The sequence below is a fragment of the Chiloscyllium plagiosum genome, unplaced genomic scaffold (genome assembly GCF_037043375.1).
Source record: "Chiloscyllium plagiosum isolate Xiang-an unplaced genomic scaffold, Cpla_swu_hap1 HiC_scaffold_18, whole genome shotgun sequence".
Lineage (NCBI taxonomy): Eukaryota > Metazoa > Chordata > Chondrichthyes > Orectolobiformes > Hemiscylliidae > Chiloscyllium > Chiloscyllium plagiosum.
In genome coordinates, this window is record NW_028270156.1 from 52,945,524 (window position 1) to 52,967,580 (window position 22,057).

A 22,057-nucleotide genomic window follows, 5' to 3' on the forward strand; every position below is an offset into this window, starting at 1 on the left:
GACTGTCTATGTGGAGTTCGCACATTCTCCCCATGTCTGCATTGATTTCATCTGGGTGCTCCGGTTTCCATACATGATTCAAAGATTTGCCAGTTAGATGGATTGGCCATGGTAAATTGCCTAGTAGTGTCTAGGCAGGTGCAGTTAGGTGGATTAGCCATTGGAAATGTGGGATTAAAGGGTTAGGGTAGGGGTCTGGGGTGGGATACTATTTTAGATTAAGGGCATGGTATGCCCTGCCTGCCAATGAAGTTAACTCAGCCACATTAGGGATATTTAAACAGTCCTTGGATAGGCATATGGATGATGGTGGGATATTGCAGGGGGATGGGCTTAGATTAGTTCACAGGTCGGCACAACATCGAAGGCCAAAGAGCCTGTTCTGCACTGTACTTTCTATGTTCTTGAGTGTCAGTGCAGACTTGATGGGCCGAATTTTCTGTTTCTGCACTATGATTCTATACTCAGTGAATCAGCACTCATGCCCCAATATAGCAACTCATTCCATAGGTCTATTATTTTCTGAGAAAGGAAGAAATGTGTAACATCTATTTCAACCCTTATAAGAGAGCTCCCTCATTCTCCCCCATCTATCTAAATGATTTAATATATTAGTATAGGCACAGTCCAGACACATTATTTTACAGAGATGGCTCAGATGTTTGTTCCACAGTGGCATATGGAATGAGTTATTTAAATCTCTTTGGGTAGGTAATGTGTATTAAGCTGGAAATGAACTTTCTAAACCTTTGATTATCTTGTGAATGGGCCATCTCTGAAGACAGTATTCACAATGAGATCTCAGCATGGTCCTATACAAACAAAATTGAATCATTTTGCAGACTGTAGCTTAGTATTCCATCATTGAGTTCTTTTCCCATATCCTGAGTGTCCACTCATACATGCTGCAGGGGATGTTTCATCATCTTATGCAATATATCGCACTTCTCTGACTCTAACAAATCCAAAAGTAGCATTTACCATTTCTACTGTATTTATTCCCTTTTCTACCCTCTTCTCCAATAATCCTCTAGTTAATCCTGAGTATCTTTTGTCTCCCTTAATTGTGCATACTGCTTGTCTCTTTTCATTTGAATAATATTCTTTTAAATCTGTGAAAATACTTTTGTTTATACTTTAGTTGCCTTTGCACATGACCAGGCTGCCACCTTGTTATAACCTTGATGTATTAGTTTTAGGACTCAGTATGTGGAAATATATTAGATTCATTGAGTCATAGAGATGTACAGCATGGAAACATACCCTTTGGTCCAACCCATCCATGCTGACCAGATATCCCAACCCAATCTAGTCCCACCTGCCAGCACCCGGCCCGTATCCCTCCAAACCCTTCCTATTCATATACCCATCCAAATGCCTCTTAAATGTTGCAATTGTACCAGCCTCCACCACTGCAGCTCATTCCATACACGTACCACCCTCTGTGTGAAAACACTGCCCCTTAGGTCTCTTTTATATCTTTCCGCTGTCACCCTAAACCTTGCCCTCTAGTTCTGGACTCAACGACCCCAGGGAAAAGACTTTGCCTATTTATCCTATCCATGCCCCTCATAATTTTGTAAACCTCTATAAGGTCACCCCTTAGCCTCTGACACTGCAGGGAAAACAGCCCCAGCCTGTTCAGCCTCTCCCTATAGCTCAAATCCTCCAACCCTGGCAACATCTTTGTAAATCTTTTCTGAACCCTTTCAAGTTTCACAACATCTTTCCGATAGGAAGGAGACCAGAATTGCACGCAATATTCCAACAGTGGCCTAACCAATGTCCTGTACATCCACAACATGACCTCCCAACTCCTGTACTCAAAACTCTGACCAATAAAGGAAAGTATACCAAACGCCTTCTTCAATATCCTATCTACCTGCGACTCCACTTTCAAGGAGCTATGAACCTGCACTCTAAGGTCTCTTAGTTCAGCAACACTCCCTAGGACCTTACCATTAAGTGTATAAGTCCTGCTAAGATTTGCTTTCCCAAAATGCATTTATCTGAATTAACCTCCATCTGTCACTTCTCAAACCATTGGCCCATCTGGTCTGGATCCTGTTGTAATCTGAGGTAACCCTCTTCGCTGTCCACTACATCTCCAATTTTGGTGTCATCTGCAAACTTACTAACTGTACCTCTTATGCTCGCATCCAAATCATTTATGTAAATGACAAAAAGTAGAGGACCCAGCACCGATACTTGTTGCACTACTGGTCATAGGCCTCCAGTCTGAAAAACAACCCTCCACCACCACCCTCTGTCTTCTACCTTTGAACCAGTTATGTATCCAAATGGCTAGTTCTCCCTGTATTCCGTGAGATCTAACCTTGCTAATCAGTCTCCCATGGGGAACCTTTCGAACGCCTTACTGAAGTCCATGTAGATCACATCTACTGCTCTGCCCTCATCAATCCTCTTTGTTACTTCTTCAAAAAACTCAATCAAGTTTGTGAGAAATGATTTCCCACGCACAAAGCCATGTTGACTATCCCTAATCAGTCTTTGCCTTTCCAAATACATGTACATCCTGTCCCTCAGGATTCCCTCCAACAACTTGCCCACCACCGAAATCAGGCTCACCGGTCTATAGTTCCCTGGTTTGTCTTTACCGCCCTTCTTAAACAGTGGCACCCACGTTTAAAGATTCTTAAAGATATGCCATTTATCTTCACAATTAGTAGAATCGCCACTGAATAGGGTTGGCTGATTATTTCAAATCTCAAACCATTTTAGTAATATTAGATATTTTAAAATTTAAAATTGAGTTAATTCTCACCACTTTTGGTTCTACGAGCCAACTGAAATTTACATCGGTCACCATTTGGCACATTCTCCTTGGCTTGGAGGTGTGAGACAGGTTTAGAACAAGAACAAATACCAGCACAGGAACAGGCCCTTTGGCTCTCAAAGCATGTGCTGACACATTTGCCCTTGCAGGCTAAAACTCTCTTCACTTGCAAGATCCATATCCCTCCATTCCATTCCCGTTCATGTATTTGTCCAGGTGCTTCTTGAATACTGCTATTGTGTCTGCTTCCAGAATCTCTTCTGACAACAAGTTCCAGGCACTCACCACCCTTTGTGTGAAAAACGTGCCTCACACATCTCTTTTAAATTTACCCCCCAACCCCCACCCCAGCACCTTGAACCTGTGTCACCTCGTCATTGACCGTTCCACCTCGAGAAAAAGCCATATACTTTCCACTCTATCCATGCCATTCACAATCTTATAAACTTCTATCAGGTTGCCCCTCTACCTCCTGTGTTCCAGTGAAAACAAACCCAGTCTATCCCAAACTTTCTTCATAGTTAAAATCCCCCATACTAGGCAACATCCTGGTAAACCTTTTCTGTACCCTCTCCAAAGCATCCACATCCTTCTGGAAGTGTGGTGACCAGCATTGTGCTCAATATTCCAAGTGTGGTGTAACAAAAGTTGCAGCATAACTTGTCCATCTTTATACTCAATGCCCCCTCCAATGATGGCAAGCATACCATAGGCCTTTATTACCATCTTATCTACCTGCGCTGCCACCTTCAGTGATCTGTGGATCTGCACACCCAGATCCCTCTGCATATCAATACTCATAAGGGTTCTGCCATTCACCATCTAATTTCCACCTGGACTTGATATTCCAAAATGCATCATGTCATATTTGTCCGGATTAAACTCCATATGTCATTTTTCTGTCCATGCCTCCAACTGATCTATACCCTGCTGTATCGTCTGACAATCCTCCTCACTATCCACCAATCCACCAAAACTCCACCAATCTTTGTATTGCCTGTAAACTTATTAATTAGATCAGCTATATTTTCCTCCAAATCATTTATGTAGATCGTGAAGAGGAGAGGTCTCAGAACTGACCCCCATGGAATACCACTAGTCTCAAATCTCCATTCTGAAAAGCATCGTTCATCACTACCCTCTGTCTTCTATGACTAAGTCAATTGCATATCCATCTTGTCAGCTTAACCCGATACCGTATGATGTTATCTTTTGTACAGTCTGCCAAGGGACCTTGTAAAAGGCTTTACTAAAGTTCATGTAGACAACATCAACTGCTTTTCCCTCATCAATCATCTTCATCACGTCCTCAAAAAACTTGATCGGGTTAGTGAGGCACAACCTCCCCCGCACAAAACCTTGCTGTCTACTATTAAGAAGTCCATTTGCTTCTAAATGCATATTGATCTTGTCCCTATACACTGCTAGATATTATAAAGCTGAGTTCTCATTACATTGTTCAATTAAGAAGATAACATTTGCAAATCTTTCAGCTGCACTGCCACACCAAATGGTCTCTCATTGTGCCAATGAATGTCTGAAAGATTGAAGGCCTCCACGAAGCAAATATGACTAATTCAGAGGCCTTACTCACTTGTGTCCATAGTAATTACTTGTGATTTGAAACCTACCTTGGATGTCAATAATACGACAACCAAGATTCACAGGTTGGGGCATGTATCAAGGTCGGCTGTAATATCCCCGATCCCAAAGGCTTACCAACAATCACGTTTTAGGCTCACAAATGAAACTTAACTGAATTTATATGGTACTGGAACCTGCTGGCATTCTTCCAAGCAGCTACAGGATAAGAGGGAGAAAAGGGGAAAATGTAGTTTGGTTGTACTATTTCACTGTACAGGGCTACTGCAAAAATACTGACTTACTTGTACAAAACATCTCTGAGATCAACTGAGATATCCATAGATTGCATTGAAGTTCTGTGGGTTAAGTATCAGTTTATATCTATGTAGCAAAGCTGTATCACATTGTAGAGTTTTATTGTTAAATGGAATTTTGTTTTTAATCAAGTGGCTGGTTTCTTCGGAAAAGTGTTACCCATGTCAACACCACAATCCTCAAGCTTGAACATACAACAGGTAAGGTCAGAAAAACTCTTATTATGAAGTTAAGTTACTTCATTTTAAAATGGCAATGTGTTACTTTGAGACATATGATCTATCTCAAACAACATAACTTTATAAAATGTAGCACAAGTCCTAAGCTTTTTCAGGCTCCCTTTCCATTGTCTGTACAAAGGTTCGATGTTATGGTCAATGGTAAAGTAACAGCATTCCCTGCTGACCGTAAACAAAGCTGCCAACCCCAAAGCTTCAACAATCTATGCACCTTGTATTTCCACTTTGCAGACATTAAATTAAGTTTGATACAAATTCACTGGAATCTCCAGGCATCCATCTTCAGTAATATTGTCAAGCAGGGTAAATAGCCAACCAGATTGAAGAGTTCTCCAAATCTACGAATCAGGTAGTAAAATAGATGGGTTACTCTTCATTTCTTCATGCAAATCTACAGAGAACTGGATAGAGATTGGGATATTAGTAGCTCCTACATCATAGATTTAAAAAACACAAATGCAGTTATCATAATGAAAACATTTCATATTATACAAATATGAAATTCGTTTTCCAGGAAGCAATAAGGTGTTCAACAATATAACAGTAGTCATGGTTGAGTACCCTGATCTAAACAAAAAGTTATACCTAATCAATGGAGTGTAACAATTTTCAGGGGAAAGGTTTTAACAGCAATATTGCAGCATAAACGGGAAAATTCTCATGGTTCAGTGATTCCTAATTGATTTCAATCTGAAGGCATATCAACCATGTGGCAGACTGTGGATTTTCTGTGTTTAAACATATATGTTTAGACAGCAGATAATACTACCATGATAACCACTATAAACTCTGTCCATAACATTGTTATCTCTAATTACAGAAGATTTCTCTCTATTGCACTGCTGTGACATATATATTTCTTTTCCAACCTTCTTTGTGCTCTAAGTTAGGAGTGTTATATGCAGTGGATGATGGACTTTTTACAGCTGCCAATAACAAAGCTATTAAGATACTGAATTACATCACTGAAGTACTTCAATATAATTCAGAGGAAGCACTAATAAAAATATATTGTGGTCTTATTGAGCTGAATGCAGTTTTGGACACCAAGAAATGAGAGGGGTAGTCAAGCTTTGGAAACATTTCAGAGATAACATGCAGGCGGCGGATCACTGGTATCAGAAAATTCAGTTATTAAGAAACACTGGAGAAACATAGCTGCAAAATTGAAAGTCGAAAACTGTTCACTTCCTAGGAGTCTGCCCCAGACTGCCATCTACTTCCAGATGGCAAAGCAGTTTGAGCAGGGTGGATCCATAAGGATCCTGTGAGTATATAGAGCAATGAATGAATGAGACAATTACATTACACAGCCATACTGGCAAATGTGGTGCATATTTCTAAATTTAGACCACACAGATTTATTCAATAATTTCACCCATCACCCAACAAAGATCAGCATTTACCTGCAATATGGTCCCAGCAGTAGAGCATCTTAAAAAGTTAGAAAACAACAAGTTTCTGTTGAGGTAATTTTGACTTAATTCTACCATAGATGAGCTTAGAAAGTACTGTGCTTTGTGTTTGTGGTAATGTTTTGTGAACTGCTCCTTACAGTCTATGAGGACAGAAGAATACCTGCCCCAGGCACGGGTCCTGTGGTGGCTATGGTTTTTGGTCTGTGATATGACCAGAAAATAGAGCTGGTGGTGGGAGAAACTCTACTAGAAGGGCTCTACACAGACCACCCTGAGTCTTGAGAGGTTTTTAGAAAGTGGTTATTGTATATTTGCTTCACCCAGAACCAATATCCAAACAGGGTCAGATGCAACAAGGAGGTGGCCACTGAGCCATGCCACTTCCTTCAAACAAATCTGGGTCACCACTGGCTCAAGGCAGCCTAGCCAATGATGAACAAGGTCAATCTCACTCTCATTGTACACCTTCAGGTTATTTGAGGCAGAAATGACAGTCACAGTTCAGCACATCACCCGTCACAGGATCTATAAAGTCACAGAGTCTGTCCACATAAGGTGAAGGTAATTATTGACTTTTTGTACAAGAAGACAGGTAATATAAGATATGTTTTTGCCAGGATAACACAATGCTATCTATGGGGTAATCATGTCTAAGTGAAGACGTGTAGTGATTGCAATTCCATAGATCAGCAATTGGTATACAATCATCAAAAATCACGTTGGTAAATTCTTGCAGCAACCAGGAAGGATTAATCTTTCAGCAATTAACCCTTGATCCCGCAGAGAGAATCAGAGCTGGCTGCTATCATTTTTACCAATCAAATTTGAAAAGGTACCCTTGAGAATGAGCTGTGGAACGAACAAGAGAATCCTTCAAAATAAATTTAGTAATGTGTATTGAAAGATTAATTAATTCATTCATAATATTATTCTGAAGTATTTTCGAGGGCAGAGTGATCATAACATGCCTGAATTTTGCATTTAGTTTGAGGTTGAGAAACCTGGCTCTGAAACTAATGTCCTAAAATAAATAAAGCTAACTACAACATTGTGAAGAAGTGTTGCCTAAAGTAGTCTGGGATATTGATTAATGGGTAAAACAGTAGATAGGCAAAGGAGAACATTTAAAGAAATATTTCACATAAATCTCAACAAAGATATATTCTATTCAGAATAGCAAGATTCAACAAAAAGGATAAATTATCTGGAGCTAATTAAGAGAGTCTATTGTATCATATTGAAACAAAAAGGCAGCAAAGTTACAATGATTTGTGGTAGGCTAGAAGATTGGAAAAAAAATCTAGAAACCCAACAAAGGATGATTAAAAAGAGTAGAAGGACAAACCCAATTATGAGAGCAATCAAGCAAGAAATATAAATCAGACAGTATGAACTTTATGTATGAAAAGGAAGAGCTAAAGTACATATTGATTCCTTAGATGTTGATTTTGGAATTAATAAAGAGAAACAAGGACACACCAGATATTAATAACAAATATTTTATACCTGTTTTCATATTAGGAAGCATTAAAAACATATCAGTAGTTGTTGAAAATCAGGCAGCAAAAGAAGAAGAGTTGAAGAATTATCATTAGAGAAAAATTACCCTTTAGCACGCAGGTACTCACATAATTAGGAAGGATAATGGAATATTGACTTTATTACAAAAGGGTTGGAAAAGAACAGGAGGGAAGTCTTGCTACAATTATACAGTGTGCTCATTAGACACACCAACAGTATCACAAATAATTTTGCTCTCCTTGTCTAAGTTAGGTTATGGAGGCTGTTTAGGGAAGTTTCCTTATGTTGATTACAGGACTGAAAGGTTGGTATGAGGAAAGTAGGTTGAATCCAGAAGGACAAGAGCATTTCCCTTGCAAGTTCCTTTCTAAGCCACTCACTATCCAATCTATCACTGTTCCTTCAGTGTTGCTGAGTCATCGTCCTGAAACCCCCTCCATAATGGCATTGAGTCCACCTATAGGAAATAGACTACAGTGATTCAAAAAGGCACCTTACCACTTACCACCTTCTTATGGACAGCTAGGGGCGGGCGATAAACGTTGGCACAGGCAGAGGAATCCACATCCCATGAATGAATTTTCAAAATCTAGGCCACACAGTTTCAGAATAATGGTCACCAATATAAAGCTGTGATACGTAGAATTTTTTCAATCAGCTACATTTATCCATCAATGCAAATCAAGCTACCAAAAAAACTTTTTATATTATCTTCATTCAACACATCTAATGATACAACAGCAATGAAATATTCACCCTTGTGTTCCCATGTGCCTGTCTTCTTGGTGCCTTTGCACATTGTTATGACACGGAGGCGAACCTTTTCTGTTAATTAAACCAAAAAAGCTCACCTCGCCTCATAATCTGTTAAAAATATGAATGACAGAGAACTCCCAAATTCCACTTTTTAAAGAAAATAACATCAATTTATTTTCTAACTCTAAAAGTGAACATTAAACAAAAACTATTCACAAATCTAGGCCCCTCTTTCTCTTAACTGCTTAGTATCTGCCTTCAACTCTATTACAGTAGGATGTTCCAATAAGACATTTATTAAAATTACATCAACTTAATTTTAAAACCACACAGTCTCTGTCTTCTGTATCTTCACTCTTCCGGCTGAAGATCTCCCTGGGTCATCGTCTTTCTTTTTACTGCGAGTATGTTCACATGAAAATGTACCTTTGATAGAGAGTGTTTCCTAATTTCTTGGAGAGCAAGATGTTAGATGGGCAATTAGCCCTCTCTCTACTGCAGTTGTTCTTTGACCAGTTTTAAAAATATCCACATTATTATACTCCCAACATCGGATCGTGTCATTGGTTCAAAGTTGGCAAAACAATAAATTTGAACTTGATTGGGTTTTAGTGTCCTGGGGCATAATTTAAATTGAAATTCGAACTGTTTTCAAAACAGCGACCAAAACTCAGGTATCCATTTCACAGCCAAATGTTACATTTTTTTCAATTTTCTAGTACACTCTGGGATTGCCATCTAGTCATATACACAGGTGCTTGTTATCTCTCAGTTCAGAACAGCATTGTCTCTCTCTTAAAGATACAGTAGATGCCTTCAACTTCATAACAATGTCATTGTGCTCCTAAACAATGCTCCCTGAATGGCTGCAGCATTTCTGCAAGTGGGCTGATTTTCACTGGGGGAGCCTGCAATTAATCCTGCAATTAAGCCTGCAATGGATACCATCAAGCAGCTCTGAGAATTCAGACTTAACTTTGGACTGTCTGCCAGCAAGTGTTGCTGACTGAGAAGTCAAGAATATGGTGCACTGAATGCAATGGGAGACTGGTGAATGAAAGGTTGGTTAGAAGAGATAATGTGAAAATGCAATCACTGATCTTAACCATGTAAAGAGTCATAGTTTATTGACACTGTTGTTGGGTTCTGAGAATTAGAATCCAGCCATTGATCTCTGCTCACCACCTGTACCCACTTGCTTCACTCCTCCTTGGAGTGCAAGTCTGTTTCTCCTTCATTGAGGGTGCACGGCCTCTAATTTGAAGTCTATCTCCATGTGAAATCCTTCTAGTGTGACCTCACTAGATCATAAAGCTCATTCACTGGGCTGCTGCCCCAATTGTTTTCACCTTCCGTTTACTGGTTAGCTCTAATTTCATTTTATATTTTCTGATAGTCCTGGTGCAATTGTTCTGCTGCTAAATGTTCTCATTAAAGAGGGAACAGACTATTTTTAAGAGCTGGAGATTAGTTGGAACACTGCTTCACATGTCCCTTGGTTGTCAGTCAGTAGCTTTGGTCACTGGGTTGATGTAGAAATTATTTAAATGAGGAGGCAGTATGAAATTAACATGTCATCTGCTTCCAAGACAACCAAAATAAGCAGATCGCAGAATGTAAACCCATGCTTGAAAGGCAGTGCAATCAAAACTAGGCTTTAGTTGAGAAAGAAGGCATTGAGAGATGTTTATGAGTAATGATACAGAAGTTAACTGAAATGCCCTCAAAAATATTTTCATGTATATTGTTTTACTACTACACTTTGATACTTCATTGGGATACCTTTGTGGCTGTTGATTTGCTGAACTTATTCTCATGTCCATATTCTCTCTACTTGGCTACATTGAAACCTTCAGTAATGAAGGCATTGCACCAACTTAAGATCCAATCCACATTAATTTTAGTTCATTTTAACTGGACAGATGGAGCACTATTATTGTCTTTAGTGCTACTGAGCTAAATTTCCACTCTTAATTACGATATGTTGATTCCCTGCTGTAATGTGCACATACGCATAGATTGGGAGAATATTCAATTTGACTATGATACTTTCCATTACAGAATATACAGTGTACAAGGCTGTCACATTGTCTTGGCATAAACTTGCAGGACATCCCTTTGGGTAAAGTATTGGAAGGGCTGTGTCACTTGCTGAGTACATTGCTGGGGTGAGTCGTAATGCACCTGAAATGCTTATAATACAGGAGCAAATACATTCACAAGTGTTTTCAACGTGCATTCAGATGGGCATGAGTCCCTGCTGATCAGAAAGCCCCAGAAAATCACTCCTCAGAACTCATATCCTCAAAAATGGCAGGGAAAATAGTGGAGAAAAGGACAAGTCACAAAAGATAATATATTCATTAAAAAAAACATGTTACACATGGTTTGATGATATTTTATCAAGCAACTTGAATGCTTCAGTGCCCCATCAGGATGTTGTTGTCAGGTTTTTAATAAGAAAACTAGTGCAGTCATTAATTTCTTATTATGTTCCCTAGTGCTTCAAAATCTTTGTTTTAAAGGCAGGGCGACTGCCATAACCAATTGAACCAAGCAGGTGGAGCAAAGACAGACAGGCAATTAGGCTGGCAACAGAGCCAACTTGTCATTCTTCTTTTTCATTTCCTGTTCCTCTCACAACCTAATTTCCAATTTCCATACCATATCAATGTGACAATGGGGAGGGAGAAACTGTAGGTTAGAGTGAAGCGTTAAATGAGGACTTGAATCAAACTGCTCACCTGAGTGTTGTGTATTATGTGCAGAAAACCAGAGGAGAAAAATAGGGAAATAAGGAACCTGGAGAAGAAGTAAGCTCACACAGAGAATGAAATGCTATTCAGCAGATTTTCACTTTTGCTCCTGGGTGAAAATGATCTTGGGGTGCAGAGTGGGAAAATAAGTGCACAGAATCAGAAGTTCGTAACAAAGCTGGCCTGAATTTCTGTCTATGGATGAGGAAAACAAGTTAGCTGTGTAATGGAGATGTGATCCTCGATAGCACATCCTAACATCTATTAATTGGCCATACTTTACTATAACACAAACACACTGAGGGAATCTTGAAGCACCATTTGCCATTGTGTAGGAGATCAGTTTACTGAGGAAAATTGGCTGGCATGAGATAATTGTGCAATATTAGACATGAAACTGTAGCCAGGGCGAGGACTGGATTTAAAAAAAAGTGTTGTTTTACACCAGCATTAAAATACTTTTCCTTGAAGAAGACAAGTGCACCCAAAGAGAAGAAAATTAATGTCCTGAATATTTCCTTATACTGTAAATCAAACCTTCACTTACAGACTGTACAGAAATGGAATAATATTGCTCAAAATATGTAAAAGTGATAGTATATGACTTATCGTATTCCCAGATATCATGCATGTGTTGTAAAATCTCCCATCCCTTTCACTTACCAAACTGCAATATAATGTACATTTTTCAGCTGCTTAAAAAATGCTGGTAATTTGCTATCTCTTCACAGTGTTTGTTGATATGACACCAGTGGCAGGGAGTAACACTAGGGTAGCACTAGGGTGCCACTCTGTGGCTGGTAAGAGAATTGGAGAAACAACTTTCAAAGATGACGAGGCTTCTATCTACCTGGTTTTTATTAAATGTGTAAATGGAATTTCTGACACACTTTCTCCAAAGTTATAAAAGTGGAGCAGCAGCAGTTTTAAAGAAATTCTGAGTTTTACTTACCATGCAATGAACAATTAGAATTGGATGATGGTATTCTGTCGATTAAATTGATGATTGAATCCATTGCAATTGGTTATGGCTCAGTTTGAAGTGGGATTGAGGATGGAATTTGAAATAGAAAGTTGTGAATGGTTGTAAGTGCAAATTGTCTCCATTGATTCATTTCTTTCTCTTGCAATGATCCAATCAGTTAGAAACACCTAGAGACGTATTCTGTTTTCAACAATGTAAAGTCTCAGAAAGCTATAAGATGGCAGATCATAAAAATAATTAATTGATATAAGCCCTCATTATTTTCATCTTGATTTTGTGAGGTACATTAGTAACATCATCTTTCACACTAGTCACTAGTTTTGCACTGAAATGCTCTGTGTCTATGTAAATGTGTGCACTGCATCATGCGTAGGTGTTTACATTTGTGCAGTACTACTTTATGCTTTAAGGAGTCTTAAGCATCTAGGGTATGAGAACCAAACAACATAAGCAGATTTGTAATAAATCATCCCTTTCTTTTATTATATAGGCAGATTCATGTCAGATTTGTTATCTGATGTACTAGCAAATGGGATTGTGCCTGTGCCACTAACTAGATAGTTGCCAGGGGAACATGAAGAAAAAGATTTTTTGGTGTTGTGTCTGCTCTAGCTGGAATTAACACCACATTGTGAAAGCTTCTTTCAAAGGTAGAAATGAGCAGAATTGTGCAACTAAAACAGACTGAGGTCAGTTGCTCTCTGTCATCGCTTTGTACTAATTTTATGGATATAAACTGAGCATGAAACTCATACTTCAAATATCTGTAGGTGTGTGCATTTGCATATATTTTTATATCTTACTTCAAACATTATCAATTACACAGAATGTTATAAAACAAATTATGTACTGGGTAAAAAATGATTTTGCTATATTTTTCAGATCTACAAGTCCTGAAGTTTTTATTTTCAGATGAGGTTTGGAGGTTACACTGTGACATTTCTGTATAACTGTACTAGCCCAACATTCAGAAAAGTAACTGATCAAACACCAGACCTTCTAGCTGATTATGTTTACCTTCGTTATTTTAGCTGTGCAATGAGCAGCTTAATCTGCTCTTTTTTGCAAATGATAATTGGTTCATTGAGCTACCAGATAATACAATAGTAGCATGCAGCTCATTTGAAGCACCACTCAGTGATGTCTTTACATACATTATCAAATAGGGGATAAATGTGATTAATCTCTGGGCTCTCAATGTGAAATGTAGCTTACACAAATGTTTTACAGTAAGGTACCAATCTATCAGATCAACCACGATCGCATTGCATGCCAGAGCAGACTCGATGGTCTGAATGGCCTACTTCTGTTCCTATGTCATATCTATTGCTTAAATTCTTAACTAAATATTTTAAAATATGAATATATTCAAGCTCTGCAGTATCAAATGAAAGATATTTAGGTACCACAGTCTGTTTAATCCCAATTTATGAGAATTAGAATAAGAAGGCACTGCAAACAAATGGAGTATGAACTGGTCATAGAGATGACCCAAATATAAGGCAACTTCAATAATGGATGGCCAATCCACAATGTAAGTGTTGTCACCAGGCAGCAAGTTGCAATCTACTGCTATGTGATAGTGGATTTATATAACTAAGGTTGAAGTTACACAGGTGCTCATTGAGGCACATGAAAGTAAGAATCTTTCCAAGGTTTCATCTCACATTGTTTGGGTTTGATTTTAAGTGGAGCAAAAGTTCAGTTTAACAAATCCTAAAGTAAAAAAAACTTCAACCATCCATTAGATTACTGGGCAATTTACAATTTTTCTGCAGCATTTTAACATTCATTTAACATACATTTAAAAAATAATCAGTGTAATGAACTATGCAAATGTGTATGAATATTCACTTGGACAACTCTGTATTAATAAACAACGCAGTCATCAGCTGGACACAGCTTACAATGTAACTTGGGCTTAGCTGATGGCAATTTGTGCTAACCAGTTACTGTCCTCAGATAGTGGAATTTAATAATAAAGTTATCATAGTCCTACATTCTCATGAGAGAGAAACAAGTGGTTGTGGTTTAACTTAAGGGTCACCACATCTCAAGCAAGAGGTGGGGCCTTTATGGTGACCTGTGGTATGGGAATTGAATTCATGCTGGTAACATCACTCTCCATTGCAAACCTGTCATCCAGACAACTGAACGAACCAACCCCTGAGTCGAATAATAACCTTTTAATTTCTGCTGACAGGGCAATGACAAAAGGTTAAGGAAAATATATGTATGAAATTTGCCCATGTCCAATGGAATGAAAAAATAATAGAATGAAATGTTATTTATTACACAGTTGATTTTCTTAAAGCCAATTCACTTTCTCTCTGTCTAGTCTGGATCAGTGACCCAATATTGGCAGTACTGTGTTCTGCCATCATTGATATGGTATTTTCCTGCTCCCTGATGTTAATTAGCATTTTGTTCTATTCAGCGGCATAAACAAAACCCATCATTAGATTCATTCAATCTCCTTGTTTCTTTCTAAGTTATAAGTGATAAAATAAATAACCGGTTCTATATGGCAATTTAACACCTATCAGAAGCTAATTAATATGCATTACATTTGTGAATTAGTTAGTTTTTGAATTAAAGGTGCACAATGTTTTAACTTTATTGTTTGGTAGCCTTTGTTTGTTTTTCAGATACTCAAATATTGTCATGCAAAATATGTCAATGTACATACTAAAGGTGAAATGAGTTTTCATTCTTGATTTGTTCGACTGATCTTTTCTGGAAATAAATTGTGCAGGGACAGAATTCAGGACTGAAAGTGGCCCAGCCTTTATCTCAGCAGTGTATGTCTCCAATTTCCTTTCCACCAATCAGGCCTGGCCTCCCGAATCTAACTACTGGGTGTGCAAAGGATCCAACAACAAACAACAGCAATTTAGGATACACTGTGGTACCTGCAGAATATCTAACACAGGTAAGCAGGATGGGTTTCAGAACCCAGGTGTGAAGCATTAAAGTAGTGGGTGTAAACTGTGGTAAGTTTTCAACTGCTAATAATTTTAACCAAACTCTACTGTAGAAATCATGGCTAACCTATGGAAATTTGGCATCATTAGTCTTTTGAAACTGACAAAAACTTCTGCAGCACACACATTCTTAGCAGGTATGAAAATCCAGATGTGGCTGTCAGTAATGCTCCCCAGACTGTAACCAAATAGAAATCACTGAGCTGACAAAAATGCATCCTTTTATACCATTAGTTATGTTTACAGAAGATTACATATTGATGATCTGAGATACTGAGATATTTGAAGCATCGATAGTCACAGGTGAGGTGCCGGAAGACTGGAGGTTGGCTAACGTGGTGCCACTGTTTAGGAAAGGTGGTGAGGATAAGCCAGGGAACTATGGACTGGTGAACCTTAAATCAGTGGTAGGCAAGTTGTTGGAATAATAAGGAACAGGATGTACACGTATTTGGAAAGACAACGACTGATTAGGGATAGTCAGCATGGCTTTGTGCCTGGGAAATCATGTCACACAAACTTGATTGAGTTTTTTGAAGAAGTAACAAAGAGGGCAGAGCGGTGGATATGATCTATATGGACTTCAGTAAGAAATCCCACAAGGCTCCTCATGGAAGACTGGTTAGCAAGGTTAGATCTCATGGAATACAGGAAGAACTAGCCATTTGGATACAGAACTGGCTCAAAGGTAGAAGACAGAGGGTGGTGATGGAGGGTTGTTTTTCAAACTGGAGGCCTGTGACCAGTGGAGTGCCACAAGGATCGGTGCTGGGTCCACTACTTTTCACCATTTATATTAATGATTTGGATGTGAGCATAAGACATATAGTTAGTAAGTTTGCAGATGACACCAAAATTGGAAGTATAGTGGACAGCGAAGAAGGTTATCTCAGATTACAATGGGATTTTGATCAGATGGGCCAATGGGCTGAGAAGTGGCAGATGGAGTTTAATTCAGATAAATGCGAGGTGCTGTTTTTTGTGAAAGCAAAACTTAGCAGGACTGATACACTTAATGGTAAGGTCCTAGGGTGTGTTGCTGAACAAAGAGACCTTAGTGTGCAGGTTCATAGCTCCTTGAAAGTAGAGTCACAAGTAGTTAGGATAGTGAAGAAGGTGTTTGGTATGCTTTCCTTTATTGGTCAGAGTATTGAGTATTGAGTTGGGAGGTCATGTTGCAGCTGTACAGGACATTGGTTAGGCCACTGTTGGAATATTATGTGCAATTCTGGTCTCCTTCCTACCGGAAAGATGTTGCGATACTTGAAAGGGTTCAGAAAAGATTTACAAGGATGTTGCCAGAGTTGGAGGATTTGAGCTATAGGGAGAGGTTGAACAGGCTGGGGCTGTTTCCCTGGAGCGTCGGAAGCTGAGGGATGACCTTATAGAGGTGTACAAAATTATGAGGAGCATGGTTAGGATAAATGGGCAAAGTCTTTTCCCTGAGGTGGAGGAGTCCGGAACTAGAAGCATAGGTTTAAGGTGAGAGCGGAAAGATATAAAAGAGATCAAAGAGGCACCTTTTTCATGCAGAGGGTGGTATGTCTATGGAATGAGCTGCCAGAGGATGTGGTGGAGGCTAGTAAAATAGCATTTAAAAGGCATTTGGATGGGTACATGAATAGGAAGGGTTTGGAGGGATATGGGCCAGGTTCTGGCAGGTGGGACTAGATTGGGTTGGAATATCTGGTCGGCATGGATGAGTTGGACCGAAGGGTCTGTTTCCATGCTGTACATCTCTATGACTCTGTGAGATGCTACCAGATTGTTAGTGAGATGCTAAGTTATCTATTGGTGAACAGCACAGTTTCATGGCACATAATTTTATATTGGAGGAATGCTACTTATTTTCATCATGATAAAATATTTGTTACAATAAAATACTTTTTAAAACAAAGAGTTTATAACATTTCAGATTCTCCTTTAATTATATGCATCTGCTTACAACATTTATTTTGCTATCTGCAAAATATTAATTAACAGAAAATCATTGTGCACTTTACTTCCTGGTTTGCATGTAAGAACATTTCAATATGATTAGATGTTTACCTTACTTGCCCATATTACTGTTGCTGAGTGCTATGATACCCCTTAACAGTTCTGAAATAGCCTCAGGATAACTACACATCGAGATATCAAGATCTTTGTGAACAGTTTTCTTAGAGATCAGTAGCAAGTTCCAAAGTTTTATCATGCAAAGTCTATACCAATAAAACAATAAATTTTAATGCAAGTCATACAGCTACTCCAAATTCAATGCTTCTTTTTCTTTCTAAGCTCCAAATATGACATCCTACAGACTTTTTCCCAGATATTTCTTCACACCATTTCTTCAAGCTGTCAGCAAACATGAAATACGTTCAAATAGTGAAAGATTGGAATTTGCAATATCATGATTGTGTAATTATAATACTGCTTTTTTTTTTAAAAGGCTAGCTTTTAAAATAATAGTCATAACATAAAAATATCTGCCAGAAGTCCCTAAGTAGCTGCAGCAGAAGTAGGACATTTGGTGCATTGAGTTTGCTCTGCCATTCAATGAGATCATGGCTGATTCGATAATACTCAACTCCACTTTATGCCTTTTCCCATAACCCTTTATTCCCTCACTGACTAAAAATTGGTGTATCTCAGTCTTGAATATAAATAATGACCCAGCCTCAACAGCCTTCCATAGTAAATAAATACCTCAGATTCACCCTCAGAGAAAAAGTCCTGCTCATTGTCATAAATTTGATTTGATTTGATTTATTGTTATCATTTGTCCTGAAATACAGTGATAAGTGTTGAAAAGAGGAATCAGCTCCATTGGCTGCACTTCACTTACACTTCATCCAATCTCGTTTACTGCCTTTGCTGCTCACAATGTGGTCTCCTCTACACTGGGGATACGAAGCATAGACTGGGTGACAGCTTCAGAGAACATCTATGCTCTGTTCATGAAAAGGACCCTGAGCCTCCAATTGCCTGCCACTTCAACCGATCACATTGTTCCCTGGCTAACATCTCTGTCTCAGGCTTGTTGCAGTGTTCTGGTGAAGCTGAACGCAATCTGAAGAACAGCACTTCATTTTCTGCTTATGAACTCTACAGCAGCTTCAATAAAGTTGGAGTATAGACCAGACTATTGTCTTGGAAGATGTATGAGAGCTGGAGCTGAGATTAAGTCTTGAAAAGCTGTAAAAAAAAAACTACTGACAGATAGGTATAGGAATGCTACGTTCTGTGGAAACTGCAACAGTAAACTAAACTGAAATAAAAACAAATAAGCAAGCAGCAGCTGAAACATTTGGTAATGTATTATGGGTGCAACCATTCTGCTATCACGTCTGGTTGAGATGAAAGGTGATATGAAGTAGAACTGACAGTCTCTGTGTGTGCAATGACAAAATTATGAAAGAGTGCTAGAGCTGTTTTACAAGGTAGGGCAGCTCAACATAGCTGCACTCTTATTATTGTTGGGAAAAGGTTATTTTAAAGTGTATTTGGAACTAAATTCTCTGAAGAACGGAAAGACAAACTTCAAATATTTCAAAAGCCTTGAAGGCACATTTTGAAGAGCAAGTGAATGTAACTTATTAATTCCTTTTCACAAATAAAGCATAGGTGTCCTGTGACGTGGTCACCCAGTATCATCAATGTAGAGGGGACCACATTATGAGCGGCGAATGCAGATTAGATTCAGTGAAGTATAGGTGAAGCGCAGCCAATGGAGCTGATTCCCCTTTTCAACAACCTGTTGTTGAAACGTACAAGATTCTTTGAGGATTTGACAGGGTAGATGCAGAGGTTATTTCTCCCTGTGTGAAAAGTCTAAGACCAGAGGACATAATCTCAGAACAATGGACCTCTCAATGATCTCTCTCTCTCTCTCTCTCTCTCTCTGCGGCTGTGTTTGATATTAGCATTGATCAATATAAGACTTCATTAAGATGCAAAAGATAGTGCAAAGTTATTGGCAAGTAAGCTGGCTAAAAATCAGCAACTTTCTAACTACATTCTGGATGACCTTCTGGAAATGCAGATGTTCTTCTGACATTTCCATGGTTCCAGAGGAATATCAGTACAACATGAGAGAGTCAGTGATCTGGGAGTGGAAGTCGATGAGCTACATATTAATTTACGCAGCTTCTCAATGGAAAAAAGCCATTGATGTCCACAATCAAAATTTATTCTGTCTGCTAGACAGAGCTTTCCAGGTGAATATTAAGCTTAATAAGAAAGAAATTACAATGAAAAATGCCCTGGGAAAAGTACCTACACCATGTAACAATATCAAAAGATCTTTGCCCAATAACCCAAAGATGAGAGCTGTAGCAGCAATGAATAGATGTAAAAGTGTAATGATTTTTGTATCCATTGACAATTTGGCAAAATTCCTGCTGTATGTTTATCATTGGAGTGTCAGACTTATGCCACCTCATTGCCAAACATGTGCAGTGATATTGGGTTATGGAACAAGAAGCAACATTCACTAAAATCCTGCAACAAGTGACTGCCATGCCAGTGCTATTAGAGAAATGTCTTTTGCACAAATTAGGTTTTGCATAATAATAAAACCTACTTCCACCTTGACTGAAATCAGATAACTCAGTCCAAAATCAGGATTTGAGTGTGTTGTTATATGTTGTTCAGTGTCCTTACCATACATGTCCCAACAAAACCATTGTGAGTTTATGATGGTAGTACACAGCTTTCTGTAACTCACAGTTCCAGACTGAGAACACCAAAGGGCATCTGCTGAGATGGCAAGGATGGCAATTGCACTGCTACCTGGATTCTGACAATGTCACCATTTGCTGAAAGAAATTACACATTTTGCCAAAACATTTCATCCTATACTTATGTGGACATTTCACAGGAAATACTAAAGCATAGGGAAAACAACACTTATACTGTATGAGAGGAGAGTGCTGACAAGTGGACATGATTGATAATGGAAAATGCAGCAGTTAATAATGACTGATGGTTAACTGTCAAGCTTTGATTGTATTTTTATCTATGTTATTTTTTTTAAACAAAGCAAGTTGACTCTGATTTATTAAAACATTACTCTGAAAAATGAACTAGAGAATAGCTGTTCAATGTTTTGTGGCATTGAAATAAAATGATGGATCATATCAAACAGAATATCCCTTTGGCTGTTCTCAAAAAGCATGATACTGACCATACCTAACCAGTCCAGGTTGTAAAAGTCACAACACATAGCCAACATTAGACATGATTCTGCAATTCAACAGTATTGCAGAATCCTGATTGGATAATCCCGAGTGTGCAAGGAATTGGATTGTCAAGCAATTAGCAATTGTCAGGCAGACTCGCTGCTTGGGACACTTATATGTATTGGAAGATTCATCTATTAACAAATAAGGCCCTTTTTTTTGCTGACAGAAAGAAAATGGACACACACTCTGCCTGTTCAACGCAACAAAATAGGTAACAGCCAATTCTGGTTCATTTCTCAGGGCAATACTTTGACTAATCAGAGTCAAATCACCTTGTTAAAAATTTAAACACAGCTTTTCAGTTAACTGTCAGTCATCATTAACAGTTGCATTCTCCGTGGCAATGTCTCTATCAATCAGAATCCATATGCCTAACATTCAGCATCCTCTTGCCAACCAATTCACACTCTATTTCCAGATAGTACAAATGCTGTTTTCCCTTTCCTTGGTAGTTTTCATCAATTGTCCTGATGAATGTAAGAAAAAGAGTTTCCGCAAATTTGATCTTTTCGGTAATACTCAATGTTACTATATTACTCAATGCTGTGATTCTGCTTCTTGCTTTGTCTGATTTTCTTTTGATTTATACATGGCACCTCCCATTTCAGGAACTGGAGATAGGAAGTCTCACTGGAGTAGGACATGTTTTGTTACACTGTATTGCTCTTGAATTCATAGATTTTCCAGTTACATACATCTGTACAAAGAACAGGGGTATTCCTTTTCAATTGTTTTGTTACAATTTCTCTGTCTGAGTCTACTCTTAACTCCTCAACTTTAGTGTCGGATTGAACTAAACTCCGCACATCAACAAAGCATAAAAGATATGTTTAAAGTACACATTATAACAGAATAAAAACATGTTGAGTACTATATTTAAATTTTTCAATCTTGTTTTGAACAGCTGCAGCAAGCATCTGGTGGTCCAATCTCTGAAAATGGCAGTCTTGCCTCCGAGACTAGTGCCCATATCCCTTCGACCATATCTCTAACAAGGTAAGTGCACACAATGTCTGACCTTAATTAACCAGTCTAGTTCAGCTCATGTTAAGAGAAAATGTTTTGAAATTAAAATTCTGTATTAAAAGGCATTAAATGTATCCATCTTTATTCAAGTCATGTAGTCTGGATTTTTGCTAACTGTATACACAGTAGCTATAATAGTAATGTACATTTGAGAAAACAATGCTGTTGCTGTCAACCTTGATAGCAAAAGTCATCAATGTACTGGAAAGTTTAGCCTGCGTCCTTGGTGAGTGACTGTGAGATGGACTGATCAAGTTGTTATGACCCACATGGGAACCAATGTCACTGGTAGAACTAAGTGCTGGATTTTCACTGTCTAGCCAGGCTATTTTCCAACTTAGCAGAGCTGTCTCCTTTAAAAGGATTCCCCATCTCCATATGTTTTTCTGGGAGGCAGGTGTCAAATGGAATTGAGCCTGAGTTTGCAGGTGGCCATGAAGATGGGGGATTG

At 38.5% G+C, this 22,057-nt stretch overlaps 1 protein-coding gene across 1 annotated transcript in view; it reads left to right on the plus strand.

Moving 5' to 3' along the window:
• Positions 1–22,057, plus strand: part of LOC122557867 (uncharacterized) — a 106,111-nt gene that overhangs the window by 64,406 nt on the left and 19,648 nt on the right. Inside the window, exons 8-10 of the mRNA XM_043706012.2 lie at positions 4,829–4,896; positions 15,127–15,303; positions 21,485–21,576. Of these exons, the coding sequence (XP_043561947.2) occupies positions 4,829–4,896; positions 15,127–15,303; positions 21,485–21,576 (337 nt within the window). The remainder of the gene's footprint in view (positions 1–4,828; positions 4,897–15,126; positions 15,304–21,484; positions 21,577–22,057) is intronic.